At 38.0% G+C, this 22,990-nt stretch overlaps 1 protein-coding gene, 1 non-coding gene and 1 pseudogene across 4 annotated transcripts; 2 read left to right on the top strand and 1 right to left on the bottom strand.

The window, feature by feature from the left end:
• The first annotated feature begins 728 nt into the window (after window positions 1–728).
• Window positions 729–5,842, top strand: LOC114740500 (glutathione synthetase, chloroplastic-like). 3 transcript variants are annotated; one of them, XM_028928655.1, is made up of 13 exons: window positions 729–1,048; window positions 1,390–1,559; window positions 1,966–2,041; window positions 2,341–2,471; window positions 2,755–2,925; window positions 3,026–3,106; window positions 3,252–3,332; window positions 3,433–3,502; window positions 4,149–4,270; window positions 4,679–4,818; window positions 4,937–5,129; window positions 5,217–5,365; window positions 5,536–5,842. In XM_028928655.1, the coding sequence occupies exons 1-12, from the start codon at window positions 857–859 to the stop codon at window positions 5,338–5,340; spliced, it is 1,551 nt and encodes a 516-aa protein (XP_028784488.1). In that variant the 5' UTR covers window positions 729–856; the 3' UTR covers window positions 5,341–5,365; window positions 5,536–5,842. The 3 variants fall into 3 exon arrangements, with proteins under 3 accessions (XP_028784488.1, XP_028784487.1, XP_028784489.1); XM_028928654.1 differs by having other exon boundaries at window positions 5,217–5,842; XM_028928656.1 differs by having other exon boundaries at window positions 735–1,048; window positions 2,803–2,925; window positions 5,217–5,842.
• A 715-nt stretch (window positions 5,843–6,557) lies between these two features.
• TRNAA-CGC (transfer RNA alanine (anticodon CGC)) lies at window positions 6,558–6,630 on the bottom strand. Its single transcript has one exon. It is a non-coding gene; the product is annotated as a tRNA-Ala (tRNA).
• A 2,268-nt stretch (window positions 6,631–8,898) lies between these two features.
• Window positions 8,899–22,979, top strand: LOC114740496 (piezo-type mechanosensitive ion channel homolog; annotated as a pseudogene).
• The last annotated feature ends 11 nt before the right edge of the window (window positions 22,980–22,990 follow it).

Raw genomic sequence — 22,990 nt, 5'->3', positions numbered from 1 at the left:
GTTTATTTTGTTATATATAGTTTTATTTGAATGTTATGATTGAATGGGTTGCTTGGCTTGGTGGTTACAAGTCTTTTGGTGTGCCAAGGGATCCTGGGTTCAAACCCTCCCTTGGCCACTTTGTTTTAAACAAAAAAAACTTCGGCCACCGGAGGTCTCGCCGGAGTTACTGTTCCGGCCACCGGTGACCGGACCCGATGGCGGCCACCTGAGCGCCGGTGGCCAGACCTCCGACCTCCGGTGGCTGGAACAGTAACTCCGGTAAATATTTATTTTTTAATAAAATAAAAAGGGAGGGGTATTATTGTAATCTCACTCTAAAAATTAATATCAGATTGGTCCCTTGATCCTGCAGTGAGGTTTCAGAAAGTTTTGAGGGCTCTTTGAGATTATTTGTCTTCTGCGGTCCTACAGTGAAATTCCCCCTATTTAATATGATACATATAATAAACTTCATCTAAGTTTTTTTTTCCCAACAAAAATGTTATCAATCCTTCATTTATTATTTTTTTAATTTAGTTTGTTTAACTTATAAATTAGTATCAATATAAAACTATTTTAAGAAAATCACACCACGTCTTTATTTAAGGAATTCGAGTTCAGTTTGGCGCATGACCAGCATCTTCTTCGATGGCAAAAAAAACAGCGAAAAAAAGGACACGCATCTTCGTTTGATCTTTTCATCGCTGTATGGACAGAAGACAAAGCTGGCAAAACCAAAAATAAGTATGAAAAGGCAACAGTAGTTTATTCCGCATTCTTAGTATCTTCTGCGTCAGATCAGACTCAAAATCACCTTCTTTTTCTTAGTTCACTCAAACCCGGCTCTATTCGCTTTCGTAAGCCCATCAAGATCATGTCTCAGCTATCGGCTGCTGCTTCTTGCCCGCCAATTTTGCCTCTGAAGCATGGCGATATCGAAGGAACTGCCACCCTTCCTCTTTCCGATTATCATGCTATTGATCAGCAGTTACTTCACAAGATTGCTTATGACGCTCTAGTATGGAGCTCGCTTCATGGCCTTGTTACTGGTGATAAATCTGTTGAGGTCCGTTTCCAATGTAGTTCTCACTTCCCTCTTCCCAATACTTCTCAGTCTCCATAAGCAATCGTATTTTTCCGCTACTGTCTTCAGTGATATACCAAGAAACGTTGACTGAATATATTATATTATATTGTGAACATTTGAATTCTGTACTCTATAAAGTATTGATTTTCTGATAAGGAATCATAGTTCACTGGCGAGGCTTGGTGACTGTCATGTGAAAAATAAAGAGTTTTTCACATTTGTTGGATCGTTAGAACAATGCATTATTTCACTGCCCTTTGTAATAGTCTCATCTTGTTTGTTAGTTCTTGAATTTGATGTCAGCTTGTTTAGAATTATAGAGATCAGGAAGTGTTCCTGGCGTGGGCTTGGTTCATGCGCCGTTTACGTTGTTCCCCGCATCATTCCCCCGAAGTCACTGGAAGCAGGCGTGTGAGTTAGCCCCAGTATTTAATGAGCTAGTTGACAGAGTGAGTCAAGATGGAGAATTTCTACAGGACTCTCTCTCCAGGTCTTCTTTTCCCCCCTCCTTACCTATTTAGAGACATGTTATGTGTTGTGTTATTATTCTTTTACAGTTTTCATGTTCAGCTGGTCTTGGGATCAACTCTAGATTTTGCTGTATGAGAGATTGCATTCCATGGGCATTTTACTATATTTACTGATTCTTGGGTTTTTTGTTTTACCTTTCAAATTGTGAAGAACAATTTGCATTAGATGTCTGTGAGCGTATACATTCACTTATTGTCTGTGTGATTTACCTCGCACAATTCTACCATTTTTAATTCTTGTCGATTTGGCCTGCCATCATATATTTGTCATTCTAGCTTAGCTACCAAAATATGGTCTTTCTACTCTAGTCTATCTCTGTTTATGCCTTATCATTTGATATTATTTGTCTGTTTCCCACTACGCAGAACTAAGAAAGTGGATGAATTTACCTCCAGACTTTTAGATATTCATTCCAAGATGCTAGAGCTTAACAAAAAAGAGGTGAGTGTAGATTGACAGTGCATTGGAACCAAATTTGTTAAAGATTGTCATTTTCTTCTTTAGTTATGCCATTACGGGCATTTTAAATATTATGTCATAGGAACACGTATTGGCTCAAGAGAGTAAAAAAACTGAATTATTTTATTATTTGTTTATTTCGCATGATATCTAGTTTATGATCAAGCATATTATTAATATAGCAAAAGCTGGGATGAAGGTGCAGGCAGGTTACTCTCCATCAGTCAGTCAGAGTTAGTAACCAATATTTTTTACCCTTTCCTTTTGCAATAATTTGTTAGGGAATATGCTTGGGGTTACACCGTTCAGATTATATGCTTGATGAACAGTCCAAAGCACTTCTGCAAATTGAACTGAACACCATTTCATCTTCATTTGCTGGTCTTGGTGGACTTGTGACTGAGCTTCATAAGTAAGTGTGCATGTGTGGTTTCTAATTTAGAATCTTTTAATAATGTTTTTTATTTCTCTTTTTCTATTTTGATGCAGCTGTGGGTCCTTATAAGTTAAAAATATGATAATTCTCATGGTAAATACAGTTTAATTCGTATTAGAGATACATTAGGAATTTGTTAGGTGATTTCAAATTAGAATTTATTTCAGGGTTTCATAAATGATTCGCAGATATTAATTAATAATGTCCAATGCCTGTTCATAGAAGTTCTAACTTCTTAAGTGTTGTTATTTAAGTAAAGGAAGTTGATTATTGGAAGGCATCATCATATTGGTTGGTTTTTACTCAGAAACATGCTTTCCCACTATGGAGAATTGCTTGGTCTAAATTCCGACAGAATTCCTTCCAATACTGCTTGCAATCAGTTTGTAGACGCATTGGCTAAAGCATGGTGTGAATATAATGACCCTAGGTAAGTTTGGAGAAATATTTTCCTCATTTGCTTCTTCTGCTACTTTTTTAAATGCTGTGTTATAACTTACGCAAGAGAAATTTTCACTGGATCTGTGCAGAGCTGTAATAATGTTTGTGGTTCAGGCTGATGAACGGAACATGTATGACCAACATATGCTTTCTTTAGCCCTGAGAGAAAGATATCCTGTTCTTAGTAGTTTTCTCTTGCTTCCTACATCAACTTTGTTCAACAATGCACATTCATTACATATTTCAAAAATTGATCCGAACAATTTAGAAAATCTATCATTTAGACTGGAGGTATTTTCCTCAGCTTTTTAATACACATCATATTACATCTGTGCGGAAAACATTGGCTCAAATTGATCAAGAGGCGGAACTTCTTCCTGATGGAAAACTTTTTGTGTATGTATCTTTTGCCATTGGAAAAGTGACTTCCCTGCTCTGGATTTGGGACATGATTGCATTCTGACCGTTGAAAAATCTAATTTCCTGACACGTACAGGGATGGACAAGCTATTGCAGTCATTTACTTCAGGGCTGGGTACACACCACTCGACTATCCTTCAGAATCAGTGAGCATCTACACTGCACTTTTCCGCTGCTCATAATAACTGTTCCATTCCAGCGTTGAAACATCTGTTCTTTAACCTTAGGCATTGTTAGCCCAATGGAGATCATAACTACAGTGCCCAAAATATATTAAAATTACTAGCTCGACTTAGGAGATGCAATTACCATTTAATACTTTTTTGTGGAAAAATCGGTAAAATTATATTGCTCACAAAAACAAACACACACATATGATGTTTAGGCTGATAAGAACAATAGATGGCCACCTTTTAGAAAGGGTTACTTTAGAATGCACATCAACCAAAACCAGAGATCGCAAAGCATTTCCTCTGTGAATTACAAAAAATAAACCAAGCACTAGTTAAAACTAGCTCATATTGCTAAACAGATCATTCTGGGACTGTGAGGATCTTTAAAAACCGAACTTCACAAGGCCTAATCTTCTTGGGAAGGCAACTAGTGACTAAACATACACTTAGTGGAATAGAGGTGCATTCTGCAAACTTTTCTGCGTGTTTATGATTCTTCCTATATCAATCAGATCTGGCAGTTCTTTTATTGTCATCTGGTGCTTTTACATAATCCTCTGGAATAGGGGCTTCTACGGAGAAGTTGAGTTTATGTTTGCATATCTTGCTCAATTTGCAGGAATGGAGGGCTAGACTACTAATGGAAAAATCTTCTGCCATCAAATGCCCATCGATATCTTATCATTTGGCTGGCACAAAGAAGATCCAACAGGAACTTGCAAAACCCGGCGTTCTTGAGAGGTAGTCTATTACACTCCCATTCTCCAAGCAAGATTTTACTATTCATAATTGAAAGCATATGACCAGTACACAGATATTGTAACCGATGGGATGATTTGTGAGACTTCCCACGTAAAGCTGAGAATGTTGAGTTAATGCCTTAGAAATGGAAAGTTGTTGGATGGACTTATCCTCACCTCAGCACTTTACTTCGTAGAAAAAAGTATAAGCTGAGTGTATTTTGTTTTCGATGAATGTCAAGTAAATCAAATATAATGCGTGTACAGAAGCAAAAGAATGATTTTCCCCCTTCCGTTTCTGTCTTAGCGACTGAGTAGCTTATTGATTAATTTGGATATTTTGGCTGAATAGAGTTTGTTTCACCAGTTGATATCACTTCCCTAACTTTTGAGTCAATACTGCAAGCAGGTACCTTGAAAACAAAGATGACATTGTCAAACTGCGCAAATGCTTTGCAGGATTGTGGAGTTTGGATGAATCGGATATTACTAAAAGAGCAATAGAAAGGCCAGAATTATTTGTAATGAAGCCCCAGCGAGAAGGAGGAGGTCTTATTTCTCTTTAAAGCTTGCTTCAACCTTCTGTTCTGTCGACTCTTTGACCTTGTTGCAGGAAATAAAAAAGTGAGGCAGGGAATTTACCCAAGGGGCTGTAATTATGTTTCAGGAAACAATATCTATGGCGGTGCAGTGAGGGACACCCTCATAAAATTGCAGAAAGCAGGATCTCAAGAAGACGCAGCTTACATCCTTATGCAGAGGATATTTCCAACTAGTTTTGCAACATTTATTATGCGTAGTGGCTGTTGTCATAAGAATCATGCCATATCAGAACTTGGAATATTTGGCACTTATTTGAGGTATATAGCTCGGCTATGTATGAATCACTGCTTCATCCTTTCTTAAATTTGTGTGGTGCTTAACGCTGAATGAGCTTCAATTTGCAGGAACAGAGATAAAGTCATCCTGAATGAACAAAGTGGTTATTTGATGCGTACGAAAATATCGTCATCTGATGAAGGTGGAGTTGCAGCTGGTTTCGCTGCTTTGGACAGTGTATATCTGACATGATGTGGTGATCCTGTTAGTTGTCAAGGTAATCCAAAACAGTCTGTGGTTGTTGGATTACTTGTAAGATGTATGGTGCGTCTGGGATTTTTTTTTGTCGACCACCAAAAACAGGAAGGGGATGGTCGGTCAAGCTTGTCTAATTTGATTGTGTTCCTTGTCCTTGGTCGGCTGCTAACCTTCGGTTCTCATGGGCAGGCCGACGACCTGTCTGGTAGAGCCAACAAGTCTGATGGGTTGTTCAAATATTGAAATATTTGTCAAAAGGCAGTTTGATGAGGACTTGTGCTCTCAGACAATTTCTTCCTCATACATAACAGCAATTTCTTTCGAACGAGTGGAGTCAGTAACCAGAACAAACTCTTTTAGCACTCTTTGTATTTGATGCTTTCAGGGTGAACAAGACTTGAGACAATTGTGCGTACCGTACCGTACGTACAATGTCTCACCTCTTATCGATGTACTTTTATTTTTAAGGATTTACCTTGACGCATTTTTGTCAAAACTACTTTTATTCTTTGCTGACATCAACTGCATCGGTCGCAAGTCGTTTGAACGAAGAAAGTAGCTTATGCTTATATAATCTTTACACGTTTCACTGGGTTGATTGCTGTAGCTGATCTCCATCACAGACACCTGGAATGCTATTAATCTTAAGATAGCAGTTTATGCTTACATAATCTTTGGACATTACACATAAGACTACCTTTATTGCAGCACAAGGCCAACAATATGCGCCTCAATTGCTATTGGAACTAATAACCAAAGCCAAGCAACCGATAATTACAAGAACCAAATGAAATTCGGTATTCCAACATAGAAAGAGGTTTATTTTAATATTATGCATATTTATATAATTTAAGAATTGATTTGATTTGAATTTAAAATTAATTGATTCGTTACAATAAAAAATATTAATTTGAGTATATTATTAATTAATATTAATTATTTTAATTAAATTAATTTATGCTTATAATTAATTAATAATACTAATTAACCAAACCATGTGTGTATTTTAATTACAGTGCATGTTAAGAAGGCCCCTAAATTAATTTATCATGATGTACCTCAGTTCACAAATTGAGCTGGTTTACAGCACAGAATACCGCAGGCCGAAGAAATAATAGCCTTTAAATATCCTTAAGTTGGTCCAAAAACCCTTTTTTCCTCCATAAAATAAGAGTGGAGGAAAAGGACGAAATTGTAGCCCTCAAAACACTTGGAGACGCGGGGAATCGAACCCCGTACCTCTCGCATGCGAAGCGAGCGCTCTACCATATGAGCTACGCCCCCATGTTGCATTGTTGTTGGCATTATTAGATCACATATTTTGTCTTTCAACTAAATTTGGACTTACAACACAGTAAAATTACCTGAAGAACTAGCTGTTGCATGGGAAAACCAATTTTTTGAAAAAAATATTAAAATGCACGATTTTAAAATGTAATAGGATTGTTAAGTACTCCTCCGGTACTTAATATAAAACTCATTTAACTAATTTGATTAGATTAAGGAAGTTAGTTAAGTTAGTTAATTATAAAAAATGTGACATGTTTTTCCTAAAACACCATAATCATCTTTTTTAATACCCTTTCCGCCTCTTCTACTTGATTATGGTTGAAAGAGTATCTATAGGGGTAGTTTAGAGAAAATTGATAAATATGAGAAATGGGTCTTATATTTAAGACCAAAACCAACTCAAGAATTGGGTCCTATATTAAGGACCGGAAGAGTATTATTTATTCCTTTAAATATAAATTGTATATATTGATACATTGATGTTAGAAAAAAAATTGCTTTCCAAAAACAGGTTCAGGAATTTACTAATCCTTCGTTTTGCCAGCTCATGGATTTATTAATCCGGTAGTTGACAGGCTGTACGTTATATGGCGCTAGGGTAACGGTCAAAATTTTGAATACCAAGAATACCCTTGTAGCGGTGAGAACGATTTCCGAAGACGTAAGCAAAATGATTGTTCCTAAACACCGATCATCGCGCCTGGTTCCATCGGCCATTTTCCCCACCGCATCCAATCATCAAATTTCAGCTTCTGACCTTGATCTTGCGATTCCTCTGCCTCCCTCATCTGTGAAAGCGACTGATCTATGTGTTTTCTCAAATGGGTGTCGTTTATCATTTTGACATGAACCCAACCAATGACCAATTTTCATCACCATGGGAACTTCCATCACATTAGCGACGAAAATCTTTTCCATAACGTCAGTATTTGGCTCATGGATTGGGTTCTCATAGTTGGTAGTCACTATAAATGGATTCCTGTTGCTCCGGACTAAGATATTGGCTGGGACTTTCAAGTTTTCGTTCTTAAGAACAGATCGTCATGGCGAAGTTTCTCACAGGATTCGTGTTGCCTATGTTCCTTCTAATAGGTCTGCCTTTGTCCCATTCTTATTTCCATGGCCTTCCTTTGTTCTGCCATATCATCCCTGGCGCTTCTTAGTGTCTCGTACTCAAAAAGTCAAAACAGAGCGGGAAATAGCACGCAGGAATTCACCAAATACTTAAATTCACATGTTTAAAAGGGGTTTGGCAATTTTGGATGTTCTAAATGAAGTTAAAGAAAATATACTGTAATATACCGGGATGCTCATGGACCGCGAGACCTGCTGGCGTCAATCAATGATCATCATCCATGTATCTATAAAAGTTCAAGGAAGGAAGTTGTACTGTTCATCAGCTAGTGTTCTGTTGGAGAAAATTAAGGATTAACATTCTATTAATGATGCAAGACTTGTGAATTCGGCCTCGTGCTGGATAAACATTAACTTGATATTGGGTTAAGATCTCATAACTCCGTATTTTTAAGTTCGCACTTGAATTTTACTTTGACATGAGAGATATCAGATTTGTGCATGCAGATGTATATTCTAAAGGTTTTGCATATAATGGGCTAATTACGCAAGCTCTGTCGTTACGACTGTGCATAACTGTCTCGGTAGCTACACTCTTAGTCTTCCATGAATAAGTTATTATGGCAACTTGAATTTAGATAAAGTCGCCTCTACAGTATCCTTTGTCTTGTCCCAACTGTCTCTCTTAAAAGTTGACATATTTTCTGTTCCATGCAGCCGCTTTACTTAGCTGGAGTTTGATATCTTTGGCAGATTTGTTAGCCTTTCTTTACCTTCAGTGCACTGCTATCAGAAGGGGTAAGATGTTCACCCGCATATGCACTTCATTTTTTTCATGCCATAATTCCTTTTTACCCTCCTTCCTCTTCAAATTCTTGTTCCTTTCATGATGACACGAGCACCTTTCTTTTTAACATTCTCTAATTGAATTTTTCTGAGGGTTAATATATCGGTAACTAACAAGGCTTTTGGATTTTATCATCTTTTAATAATGAAAACTAAATAAGTAATAGGCTGTAAAATTTAGACGCCGGGAGGAATTAGCTCACTTCAAATGGACATACCATGCTTTTCTTCTTGTTAATTTGTCCAAAAGTTCTCCCATTCTTCTTGTTATTTATTGTTGTTGTTGCTGCTGTTGTTGTTATAATAATAATAATAATAATAATAATAATAATAATAATAATAATAATACAGCATGCAACTACTTTATGTGCTTCTTTGGATGGAAAGGGTTATGTGAGTGGCTATAGGCTCATAGTCCTAATCTTTGGCTAGAAATTTAGTTTCCTTGGTTGTAAATTCTAGTTAGCAACCTTATACATCTTTTCAAGGATTATTGCTATTATTATATGGATACTGATTGTTTCCTTAAATACGCCTGTCCCCGCAGGATATTACGTTTCTAATATTTTATTTGCAAATTTAATTATCTTTTCTTCACATGATAAATGTTTGAAAGTTTTTGGCAAACAGGTTCTTGCTTCCGTCAACATTCTTCAATTTCTTGGTGTGTCCTTATATTTTCCTCTTTAATCCTTCTTTCACATGCCATATTTCATATTGCTTGGGCCATTGAGGGTGACCAATGGAGCACCAGCAATGCTCAGTGGGCGCAGCTAATTGGATTTAGAAGGTGCCTGAACTTCCTCTTTTTTGCTTTTTACCCCTTTCTAGCATAGACTTTTGCCCCTCAATGCATCAGTGTTTTAAAAACACAACAAATAGCATACGGAATGGATTTGCAGGGTGCAGTATTGGTGGAATTTGCCTACAGAGAAGTTTTTGGTTATGCAGATATTGATCGTCTTTGCTTCAATAATTGAAATCTATGGAAGTAGATATATTTCGGATGGATGGAGAGATTTTCATCCAGGACATTTATGCTCTTCTGTTCTGCTGATAGGTTTGTCTTCTAATAGTTTGAATTTTTGTATTTCTTTTGTTTATCTACCATTTATTATACTCAGTTATCAATTTCCTTTTTTCTTCCAGTAGTAAGTAAACATATATAGAAGCATGTATATTATGTGCATGTATTCACACACACACAAAAGAATAATTCATCAAGGCGCATATCTTTGTTGGTAAAGTGAAAAATTCACAAACACGTAAAATGAAAGTAACAAATTAATTACCTTTTTCATATGAAGTGGTCATAACATGGATGTCGATTTGGGCTGCTGTATTGTTTTCTTTCTCGCAGGCTCTCATATTAGGGGTTTCTCCTTCTTATTGCTGCCCGGTATACAAATAACTGTTGGAATAAGTCACCCATCTTGGGCTTCTTTGCCTTATTTTATTTGCAGCAGTATAGGGCTTGTTGATTGGTCTTTGACAAGCAATTTCTCGGGCCTCTTTCGGTTAGAACCTCCTGCACCCCCTCAGAAAACATTTTTAGTTTTTTTCACAACAGAAATTGACAGACTCACCAAATACGTTTTACATGAATTTGAAGGGGGCGGAGGTACCTTCTGTTTTATGCTGGTTTGAATATCATCCTTCTTTACATATATCAACTTCCCGTCGAGTTCCCAGAGATATTGAGGAGGATTTTTGATCTCTTTGGACTCTATAAAGTTTCTGCTAAATTGGAATGGACCCGAGTTTGCTCTGGTCTTTCGCTTCTACTCTTCTACATCATGGTAAATATAATGAACTAGACTTACTGCTTCTATTTAGTTCTGTTGTTAAGGAAAAAGGCTCTCTATATACTTCTTGATAAAGACTATGTCTTGCGGTTTGATTGTCCCTGACATGCTAATGTTAGGAAACGATAATCCAAGCGAATGATTTCCACACATAGATGGGAAGGTTTTTGATATACACTCTCGTGTGTGTTCTGGGACTATGCGTCTAAGGTTAAGTACATTTATGGGTGCTATTTATTTTTGCTCTAGAATTTACAAGAGAAGAGGATTAAACAATCGAAGTCAACAATTTTAACTGAATATAAAGATTGCTTTTCCGGACAATTGAGTAAGTTTAAATGCTGTATTATGTCTTTTGTTACAAGTTCCATGCACAAAACATGGATTGTGGGGACTGATGAATTAAGAATTCTACATCTGTTCAACACAATGAGACAATAATGTCTTTAATGGGTGATTAGACTTTTTATTGCACTCCAATCATTAAAGCCACATGATATTACATCTATCTTATTCTTTACGTCTGGAGTTTTAGTCAACAGCGAATCCATTCAGGGAGAATTGTCTTCAAATATTAACCAGTCACAGGCATGAATTCCTGCACCCCTGTATTCAGATAAATCACGTGCCTTCCAGATGCTAAAGAATTTAACTTCTTGTCATAGGGATTGAAAGGAAAACTTAAACTTGCGGGTTGTGACTCGCTTTCTTTCTTATAATATCGTGATGTTTGTCTATACTTCTAGTTAAAGACTATGCGTAAATATAGGAATGGACTGTTCAGAATCTACGAAATACACAGAATATTTTTGACTCCTCTCTACAGTCCCTAACTTACTTTTATCTTTTCCCAGCTTTCCTGGAGTAGAAGCGATTTAATTGACATGGATTTCGATACATCAACAAGAGAAAGCAACTTGACTGAGCCACTTCTTTTCCAAAAGTATCCTGTTTTTGGTCATGAATCCCGGTAATTAGACAGAAACAATGGCTCTGTATGATCTTGCTTTCTTTCTTTCTCCCCCCACGCTTCCTAAATGCTGAAGCTTCATACTTATTGTGAGGATAGTTTCTGTGGTTAACTGCCTCAAAATGGATATCGATTTTTAATTCCTTTAATTGTTCGCTTGGTTACCGTAATGGATATATCATATAATACAACTAATAATGTTGCCAATAAAATGATTTAAGAGTTCGATTGTTGAGCTGTAAATGCAAGAATCTGGATATATACTTTGCATTAACACCTCTTATTGTGCTCTTTTTTGGTGTGGGTGTGTGTCCGTGGGCCCGCGTGTGTGTTTGTGTGAGGGAGAAAGAGAGAGAGGGGTGGTTGGGGGCAGAGCAGGGTCAATGTAATAATGTACTGATGAATTTGTTTGGAAAACTCCTTTTGCTTGATTAAGAAGTTTCTCATGTAACAAGACAAGATGCATGAAATTTTCCCCCTTAATATTTTGTTACATTATGTAGTTAAATTTATTGTCTTTCTCTCATGAGGTCTGACATTCTAGTTTTTGTTTGATGATTACAATTTCTGTACGTTGTCTCCATTGATTGCTTGCCAGATTTCCCATTAAGTTCGCTGCTTCTTGTTATGTGATGTTATTTTTGGAAGTTTTCTGGTGGCAATTTATTTCAGTCTTGTTATACAATTTATTGACAGATTTGGTTTGAGGCATGCTGGTATTTCATCGAGAGGAGCTGCTTTTAGGTCATTTAGTATTAACTTCTTAACTTACGGTCTTCCGGTACACTTTCTATCTCCTTTTTTATTGAGTTATTTGCCCCTCATTACATCAATCCTGTGCATGATTCAAGTCCAGTTTTTGGCATTCCATATACAGAGAAACAGTTGATTCGGCATTCACCAAGAATATGGACTCATTCATTTATTTTTCTCCTTGTTGTGCATGATGCATCAGTAAATGACCTCAGCCGTCATTTTTTTTCATTCTTAATTACAACTACTCACTTGAGGGACCGTTGCAATCACTTACCAGATGGATTACTATTTTTTGTGGTTATCTGTTGTTTCCGGCCTCTTCAACTGTTAGTATTCTGATGCTGAATCGTAATCTGGTCAAGAGAGAGAAAGGAGAGAGACAGAAGGAGGGTAGTGTGAAATCCCAGATATAATGCTCGCTAATTACTCCCTAATTCTATCCCATTATCTTGACATTTATGATTCATTATTCCTTGATTCTTTACCGTTGAATATAGCTGTTATAGGCTTTTATTATATTTCCTTCTTCCTACCCTGTAAATTATATATAAATCTGTGTACCCACAATCTGTAAATAAGAAAAATACAGAAATTATGCAATCAGGTCTCCCGACTCACAGGTAGAAACAAAGAGACGAGAGAAACTTGGATGAATTCCCTTTACTGACTATAACAAACTATATTACAAATGCGTTTGGTTCTTATTTATAGCCTACTTTTCTGACGGTCTGGTAGTCATTAACACCACTAACGACTAATGAACCCAACGTGCTTTAACTACCTAAGTCCTCTTATTACAATTACATATGGAATTCATTGTTCCCTTCATCCTATTTTTTCTATTTCTCCTACTGTAAATTTAGATAGAGGCCTAGATTTCTATCAGAATATTGATATAAACACATGAAGCTGCTATCTATTGTCTATTAATATTGTATTTATTGGTGAAACTGGCAGATTTCCATGCTTGCACTGACATTTTGGAGTCTCTACTTTACAAGTGTTTGTGCATTTGGATTGCTTGCTTATGTGGGCTATATCTTGTATGCCTTCCCTTCCATGTTTCGCTTGCATCAGTTAAATGGAATGCTTCTTGTTTTCATTCTCTTGTGGGCTGCTTGCACATATGTCTTCAATGTGGCATTCAATAACAATTTATGGAAGGTATAATACTGCTGGAGGCTTGTGGCAAACTTAGTGACGCTTCTATTAAAGCGTTTTAGCTAAAACCCTTTATTCATTTGTAGGATATGGAGATTTGGGAAACCATAGGCCTGTGGCATCACCCTATGCCAGGATTGTATCTGCTTGCTCAATTTGGTCTTGGTGTTCTTATTGCAATCTGTAATCTTGTGAACAATTCAGTATTATTGTCTGTAATTGATGAAGAAGAGCAGTCAACAACTGATGAATCTTTTGCCCAAGGTGAGAAAATTAAATGGTCTAGCTGAGTACGAAAAGCTTTTCACTGTGTAAACTTACACTCTGAAAGGTGGAATTACAAGTTACCTATCCTTTGTCTTATGGTAAAATAGAAGCACAAACATTGATTATTGTAGATATTGCTTATAGCATAAGGTAACAGCTTTGATGTATATGAATTCTTCTATATATTCAGAATCAATCGAACGAGTATATATATATACAATAGGAGTATGAGAGGCCGATTATGATGGCCTGATTCTACGCGATATCAATCACGCTCAAACCGGAAATAAAATCTTTCCTAAAAAACTTTCGATCATATCTTTGAGATCTAATTTACAATTAATCCCCAAGATTCTATCTTATATTCTACACTCCCCCTCAAGTTGGAGCATAGATATTGATCATGCCCAACTTGCCTATAAGATATTTGAACTTATCACTCGTAAGGCCTTTTGTGAGAGTGTCAGCTGTCTGTTCTCTTGAAGGTATATATCTGAGATCAATTATACCATCATCAATCTTTTCCCTTATGAAGTGTCTGTCTATTTCCACATGCTTCATTCGATCATGCTGAACTGGGTTATGAGAAATGTTGATTGCTGCCATATTATCTGAGTAAAGTCTAATAGGGAGATTCACCACCATTTGTAGTTCCTCCAATACTCGTTTCACCCATAGGCCTTCACAAATTCCAAGAGCGATAGCTCTGAATTCGGCTTCAGCACTGCTTCTTGCTACTACATTCTGCTTCTTACTTCGCCAAGTAACTAAGTTACCCCAAACGAAGGTGAAGTATCCAGATGTGGATTTTCTATCATCTTGATCACCTGCCCAATCAGCATCAGTAAACATCTCAACATTTCTTTGGCCAGATTTCTTGAATAGGAGTCCTTGTCCTGGTGAACCCTTCAAATACCTCAGGATTCTGTATACCTCGTTTAGATGCTTCTGTTTTGGATCATGAGAGTGTTGGCTTACGACGCTCACAGCAAAGGCAATGTCTGGTCTGGTGTGAGACAAGTATATCAGCTTTCCCACCATCCGTTGATACCTCCCTATGTCAACAGCCTTTCCCAAGTCTTCATCATCCCCAATTTTATCAGTCCGTATGGGAGTATCACTTGGTCTGCAACCAAGCATTCCAGTTTCCTTTAGGAGATCTAGTATATACTTTCTCTGTGAGATATAAATCCCTTGTTTTGACCTGGCCACCTCCATCCCTAGGAAATACTTCATTTCTCCGAGATCCTTGACCTGGAATTCTTCATTTAGAGCTCTTTTGATCCGATCTATTTCGGTTGGGTCATTACCCGTGAGTACAATATCGTCTACGTATACAGCAAGAATTGTGATGTTTTCGCTCATGTGTCTAAAGAACATAGTGTGATCGCTCTGCCCCTGTATGTATCCCTGTGCCTTAAGAACACGAGTGAATCTTTCAAACCATGCTCTAGGAGATTGTTTCAGCCCATACAATGACTTCCTTAGCTTGCAAGCTTGGTTTTTCTGTTGTCCCGAGAACCCTGGGGGTAGCTTCATATATACTTCTTCCTTTAATTCGCCGTTCAAGAAGGCATTTTTTACATCCATTTGATGTAACGGCCAGTCTAGGTTAGCAGCTAAGGATAAGAGGATTCTGATGGTGTTTAGTTTTGCCACCGGAGCAAAAGTCTCTGTGTAGTCCATGCCATATACTTGAGAGAAACCTTGGGCCACAAGTCTTGCCTTGTACTTTTCAAGAGAGCCATCCGCATTGTATTTTAGGGTAAAAACCCATTTACATCCCACTGCCTTCTTTCCTTTGGGCAAATCAACCACATCCCAAGTTATTGCCCTTTAGGGCTTTCATCTCTTCCATAACAGCTTGTCTCCATTTTGGGTGAGCCAAAGCTTCATCTATGTTGTTTGGAATTCGAACATCATCTAGATGAGAGACAAACGCAGCATATTTAGATGTAAGGCCTTGATAGGAGACAAACCTTTCTATGGGATGCCTTGTACATGTTCTGGGGGGCTTTCTGATGGCGATTGGTAAGTCAAGTTCTGTTTGTATTTCCTTTGGAACTGCTTCCGGTTCTGATTCATGGCACTCTTCAGATGTTTGAGGAACATTACCTGTCTTGTGTCTCCGTGTATAGAACTGTATGTTCTCAAGAGTCTCTCCCCCTGACTTAGTGTTTCCCTTATTCTCTCTAGGTACCTCTATTGGCACTTCCTCACTAGTAGGTTCCTCACTGGTGGGTTCCTCAAGGATTGGGGAAAAATCAAGAAGTTCAAGGTGTTCAGGGTTTGCTGTGGTTTTGAGTTCGGGGTTGGTGTCACTCTGAGATTCACTCCAAGACTCCCCCTGAATCGATGACTGGGAATGAAAGGGAATGGTTTCATGGAAGGTGACATCGCAGGTTACATAAAGGCGTTTAGAAGTAGGGTCATAGCACTTATACCCCTTTTGGGTGCCAGAGTATCCAAGGAAGATGCAGCGAACAGCTTTGGGATCGAGTTTGTGAGTGTGATGTAGATGGACATAGGCAGTGCAACCAAACACTCGCAAGGGTAGGGTATTTTCTAGGTAGGGAATGTTGTAATGAGTATGAAGGACTTGTAATGGCGTTTTATAGGATAAAGGTTTGCTGGGCATACGATTAATGAGAAAGGTGGCAGTGAGAACAGCATCATCCCAATGATATTTTGGTACATTACTACTGAACATGATTGCTCTGGCTGTATCTAGGATGTGTCTATTTTTTCTCTCAGCGATACCGTTCTGTTGGGGACTATGAGGGCAAGTACTCTTGTGTAGGATGCCATGTTCCTTGAGAAAAATGGAAAGGTTCTGATTGAAGTATTCAGTGCCATTATCTGTGTGTAATATTTGGATGTGTGTTTGAAACTGAGTATGAATCATGTGATAAAAATCAATGAACGTTTGGTAAACATCGGTTTTGTCTTTTAACAGAAACACCCAGCTCACTCGTGTGTGATCATCAATAAAGCTTATAAACCATTTAGAGTGTGTGCGATTCGAAACTCTTGTAGGTCCCCACAAGTCACTATGGATTGTTGTGAATGGTTTTGAAGCATGATAAGGAACACTAGGAAAGGAGGTGCGATGGTGTTTTGCACGTTCACAGGCATCACAATGAAATTCAGAGCAATCTTTATTTGAGCAAATAGATGGAAACAATTGAGTCATATAATGAAAATTAGGGTGTCCTAACCGTTTGTGCCATAACTCCAATTCACTAGTCCTAGGGAGGGACACTTTATTACAAGAAATAATACGGTGATCATACAATCATCCAGGTAGTAAAGACCATCAAACTCTTTAGCAACGCCAATCGTCGTCCCCGTCAACAGATCCTGAAAGACACAATGAGTAGCAAAGAAATCAGCATGGCATCGTTCTTCCTGAGCAAGTTGACTAACAGATAATAGATTACATCGCAAGTTTGGAACATGAAGAACAGTATGTAAAGTAAGCGTGGCAGATACTTTAATGCTCCCTATACCAGCAACCTGGGAGTCAGAAGCGTCGGCAATCTTAACAGGTGGTAAATTTTTTGTAGAAGTATAAGAGGAGAATAAGGTAATATCATCAGTCATGTGATTAGATGCACCGGAATCAACAATCCAACATTGTCCAGAACTCATACCTCTGATAGTTGCCAATGCTTTGAAAAAATTACCTCGCTTAACCACAGTGGCCACGGGCTGTTTCCGTAACTGTTGACTGCTTTCTAATGCAGCAAGTCGTTCAAGAATTTTGCTCAGTGCATCTTCCTGGTGTCCTGAATTTGAGGGTCCAGCATCCTCACCACGTGCCACTTCTGTCATGTAACCTCGCCCGTGGCTTTTTCTGGGCTTCCAATCTGCAGGCTTCCCGTGGAGGTCCCAGCAAGTGTCCTTAGTGTGACCCTGTTTGTGACAGTGTTCACACTGTGGTCTGGGCTTTGTGTTACCAGGACGATTTTCAGTGGAGCGAACAGCGAGTGCAGATGGTTCAACGGTGTGGGGCCGAGGTGCTGGGTCACCTTTTAACATGACTTTCTTCTTTGAGTCCTCACTACGTAGCATTGCAAAGACGCCACGAACAGTGGGAAGGGGGTCCTGACTCAAAATGCGGCCCCGAACATCATCAAAGGAGGGATTGAGTCCGGCCAACAGCTCAAATAGGCGCTCCTTTTCAACTTTCTTTTTATTGCTGGCCGCATGGGAAGCACAGCACGGGCTATCATCACTGATAAGGTCCAGTTCTTGCCAAAGAGTAGTCTTAGCAAGGTAATAGTCACCTAGGGAGAGAGACCCTTGCTTCAGATCCCATAATTTGGTCTTGAGGTCAAATATCTGGGAAGCATTTTCTCCATCGCCGTAAGCCTCATGAATCGCGTCCCACATCTCTCGTGCTGGAGATAAAAACATAAAACAGCGCTTGAGGGAGGGTGCCATCGCATTTACAAGCCACGAACATACCATCGCATCTTCGGCCTTCCACAGCTTCACGGCTTTGGCGTCGGTCGATGGTGGAGTCAGTGCATCACCGGTGATATGGCCGAGCTTGCCGCGGCCTTCGAGAGCGAGTTTGATCGACTGGGCCCACTCTCGATAATTCTCACCGGAGAGTTTCTCGAGCACGATGAGGACAGCCGAAGTCTCGAACACGGTGGACAAAGGCCGCGTCGCGCCACCAACAGAGGAGCCACCGGACATTCCCGACGTCGTGTGCGACTCGGGTAGGGAGGTCGACTCCTTCTCACTACCAGAAGAATGGGTCATCGTTGCTGTTGCCTATCAGCTAGCGTTGCTCTGATACCATATAGCAGAAGGTAACAGCTTTGATGTATATGAATTCTTCTATATATTCAGAATCAATCGAACGAGTATATATATATACAATGGGAGTATGAGAGGCCGATTATGATGGCCTGATTCTACGCGATATCAATCATGCTCAAACCGGAAATAAAATCTTTCCTAAAAAACTTTTGATCATATCTTTGAGATCTAATTTACAATTAATCCCCAAGATTCTATCTTATATTCTACACTTTCTACTTCGTAACCTTGGCTACTTTTTGTTTGAAAAAAGTATCAATTTCTTGCTTTGGGAAGACAAAATAGATATGTAATTTGCATTTGAATTGGTGACCACCATGCAGTTGCTTTTAGTTACATATTTTGTTGTAAGATTGTGCAAATTACTTTCATAAATTTTTTTTTGAATTATAAGGAGTCCCTCTATTTTCAAAATACACACAAAGATTTCCTTAAACAAAAAAGTTGGGCTACGGTTTAGTCTTTTTTTTTTTTAACCAAAATACCCTCCTTGAGCCTTGATACTTTCCCCCCCCCCCCAAAAAAATGAAGATATAATTCATTCTTTATTATTTTATTTTTTTGAAAACAAATGTTTTTTTAATTTTATCTGGGCATAGTTGGATATAATATATATTTACTTATTTAGTTAATGAAGGATATTTTAGTGAAAAAAATTTTTAAATTAGACATGAGAATACATTTTGAAAATTGATGGGAAATCTATGTAATTTCAACAAAACCTAAAGGAGTATAGATATGTATTTTATATATATCAGACATTTTCTTGACATAATTGTCTCATATTTTTAGGCAAAGTATAGGTTTGCACCCGGGTAAATGTAATCTTTCTCATGGCACCGTGTGCATATGTATAGCAAGTTAGAAACAAATGCAGCCATTTTTCCGTTTGCAAACATCAGCAACAGACATTATGTTAAATTAGCTGCCTAGTTTTCTGGAAATGTTGCAAACGATAACCTGTTATTTTTATTAATCTTTTTGATAATTGTAAAAAAAATTTATTAATCTTTTTGATAATTGTCAAATTTTAATTTTAGAGGAAGACAGAGTAGCTCTTCTTAAACTTCATTTTTGTTTTGTTCTTAGTTCTGCTTATGTGCAGAGGACTCTTTTTTATATCTGCTTACATTTGATCATAATATCCTATGACATAAAAAACTTGGCTTTTTTACTCTGTTGTGGACTCTTATTATTTGTTTTTTGTTTTGTTTGTCAAATTTCTAGGGCAAGAAAAGACTACAGTGTTGGTTGTGGCTATAATAGCATGGGGACTACGCAAAAGTTCACATGTCGTTGTACTGATATTGATATTTCTTATTGCAATTAGACCTGGTCTCGTTCATGCTGTATATAGTAAGTTGAATAATTAACATATTCTACATTGTTTTATTTACTTATTACTTTTAGGATGCTGCTATAAGGAATTGTTTCAAATGCACCTGATCCTCTACCTCATCCTTTCAATAAAACTTTGTCTTCACAATGCAGTGACCAAAATCAGTGTTCCTAATTTTACAAACTGCGTGCTTTCTGCTTGCAGTGATATTCTTTTTGGTTTTTCTTTTAAGCCATGCAATCAATTGGAAACTACGTCAAGCTATGATTCTTCTGTGTGAGACACACTTTGCGATTCAGTACATCCTGCGACTTGATCTGATTTCTAAAACTTTGGAGCATAGAGGATCAATGTCTATGCAAATACTTTCACAATTAGGTAAAATTATTGATGTAAGATCGCTTTGTTATTAAATGCTTGTTGAATATTGGCTTTATGTTTGCGGTGCCGTTTGCAACTTCTTTCCTTGAAACCAAAGTTGTATTTTCATTCCTTTTTTGGGGCTGCTGCAGGCTTGCTTAATCATGATAATTCAGCAGACCTTCTCAAAATATCTTTTCTTGCCTGCTTCTGTGCTATTCACAACCATGGGCTTCAGGCACTTATTTCATTTGCGGCAACTGTGCGACATGCATCTTGCCCTCCGTTTGGGTTTCACATCTTTCGAGCTGGCTTGCTCACATCAATTTTTATGTCATTTGATAGTCCAGCATGCAGTGAGAATCAAGGAACTAGTGGTATAATTCTGTCATATATTATTATTGTTAAATCCATAGAATTCCCATTTCAATTTATTATATATATAGTTAAAAATATCTCCTTCTGTTTGATTATTCAGAGAAGAAGATGATATCATATTTGAACACAATAAGACGGAGTTTCCTATCTATATATCAGTTATGCGGAAAGTACATAGCCTTCCTGACCATTCTTCTCAGTGTGTACCTTGTCACGCCAAACTATGCTTCATTTGGATACTTGTTCTTTCTTCTACTGTGGATTAGTGGAAGACAACTTGTGGGGCAAACAAGAAGGTGCCTTTGGTTTCCTATGAAAGTTTATGCACTCATGGTGTTTGTTTCCGTTTACAGCATTGGTGTCCTTTCCAGCTCAGAAATGTGGCTATCCAGGACTCTTGATCTTCAAACTATGTTTGGATATAACCCAGAAGCTTCGTTGTTGAAAAATATCCGGAAATCCTTGGCTGTATTGGTAGTGATGCAATTATATAGCTATGAAAGGAGGAAGAGCAGAAGTTTGGGGTCAATTAACTGTAGTGTACCAGGAACTGGACCTTTTGCATTTACTAGACGTCTTCTGGTTTGGCATATTGAGAAAATATTATCTCTTTCTTTGTTTTATGCATCATTGTCACCTATAAGTGCATTTGGTTTTCTGTATCTGCTTGGTTTGATCATGTGTTCAAGATTACCAAAGTCTTCTCAGGTCCCTTCAAAATTATTTCTAGTTTATTCAGGACTTCTTGTAATGGTTGAATATCTTTTCCAGTTGTGGGGTGGTCAGGCTGAAATGTTCCCAGGTCAAGAGCACTCTCAGCTGTCCCTTTTCCTAGGCTTACAGATGTGTAAACCTAGTTTTAAAGGTTTAGAGTCAGGTTTAAGGGGAAAGGTTTTGGTTATTGTGGCATGCATGCTTCAATATAATGTTTTTCATTGGCTGGAGAAGATTCCACATTCTTATGAAAATGAAGGAAAATGGGACGACCCTTGTCCTTTGTTTTCTCCAGAAGAAGTTTATAAAGAAAGCACTGTCTGCCCTACTACTACAGAAAGGAAACATTCAGAAGATGCCACCTCACCATCATTCAAACGAGGGGTAAGAAGTATTTCATGTCCAGCATTGAACTCTATGTTAACCCAAGGTCCAGAATCTGGGTTGGAAAGAGATAGTGCAAAAAAGTGCCGGCATCTTCGTTTTTGGGAGAGTTCCAAGGATAGCTCTAAGTGGAGTAGAAAGCATATTCATTTTTTGAGAAAAGAGAGGTTGGAAATGCAGAAGACTACTTTAAAGGTATCTTTGAAGTTTTGGATAGAGAATATGTTCAACCTCTTCGGTCTTGAAATCAACATGATAGCTTTGCTCTTGGCTAGCTTTGCTGTTTTGAATGTCATTTCCTTGCTCTATATAGCATTACTTGCTGCTTGTGCTATTCTGCATCGGCAAGTCATTCAAAAAGCATGGCCAGTTTTTGTTTTCTGTTTGCTTCCATTATCACTGTTGAGTACTTGGCCATCTGGATGCACCTCTCTTTTGCAGATCAACATATTGAGGCACAGGTGTCATGCCGTGACTGTTGGAGATTATCAGATACATATTTCAGCTACTGTAAACAGTGTTGGCTAGGTATTTGTGTGTGTGTGTGTGTGTGTGTTGTGCCACATATTCATCACAAATTGGGTAGCTTTAACCATGCCAAATATTTATCACTCAGGAACAGTAGTAAAGTGTGATGGCTGTGATACTTTTCCCCCTACTAATCAGTGTTAAATGCTTACTGCAGGAATTCTTGTTGATGATCCTCGTGTGCTTTTTAGCTATTACGGAGTTTTCATGCTTTCGTGTTTTAAATACCGTGCTGACCAGTCATCTAGCCTCTCCAGATCAAAAATGTATAAAAAAATCCTCTCTCAGTGGAAGTCTGCTTCTGTATTAAATGATCTTTCTTTTGAAACAAAAGATATTGGACATGCCTTGACCACCTGAGACTCTACTGTTACTGTCACTTGCTAGATTTTGTTCTCTCATTGATCTTGATTACAGGAACCTTTGAATATGACATTTTACACTTTGGCTACCTTGGTTTTGCCCTGATTTTCTTCCGAAAGAGGCTAAAAATACTAAAGCAGGGAAACAACATTTTTAGATTCTTGCGGGTGTACAATTTTCTCCTTATAATCTTCTCTCTTGCATATCAATCTCCTTTTGTGGGTGATTTTGGCGAGAAAAAATCTGAAAGCAAATGCATCAAGGAATTGGTTGGATTTCACAAATATGATTATGGTTTTCGAATTACATCGAGATCAGCATTGGTGGAAATTGTCATATTTATGCTGGTATCACTACAGTCATACATGTTCTCATTCCAGGAGTTTGCTTATGTTTCAAAATATCTTGAGAAAGAGCAGATTGGTGTGGTACTACGGCAGCAGGAGAAGAAAGCTGCTAGGAAGACCGCGCAGTTGCAGCAGACACGTAAAGCTGAGGAGCTAAAGCGCCTCCGAAGCTTGCAGGTAGAGAAGATGAAATCAGAGATGCTAAATCTTCAGAATCAGTTTCACAATG

This window comes from Neltuma alba, unplaced genomic scaffold (assembly GCF_004799145.2).
Source record: "Neltuma alba isolate B1F8T4 unplaced genomic scaffold, ASM479914v2 tig00003163_pilon, whole genome shotgun sequence".
Classification (NCBI taxonomy): Eukaryota; Viridiplantae; Streptophyta; class Magnoliopsida; order Fabales; family Fabaceae; genus Neltuma; species Neltuma alba.
Note: the sequence above shows the minus strand (reverse complement) of the source record. Positions and strands in the feature narration are given on the sequence as shown.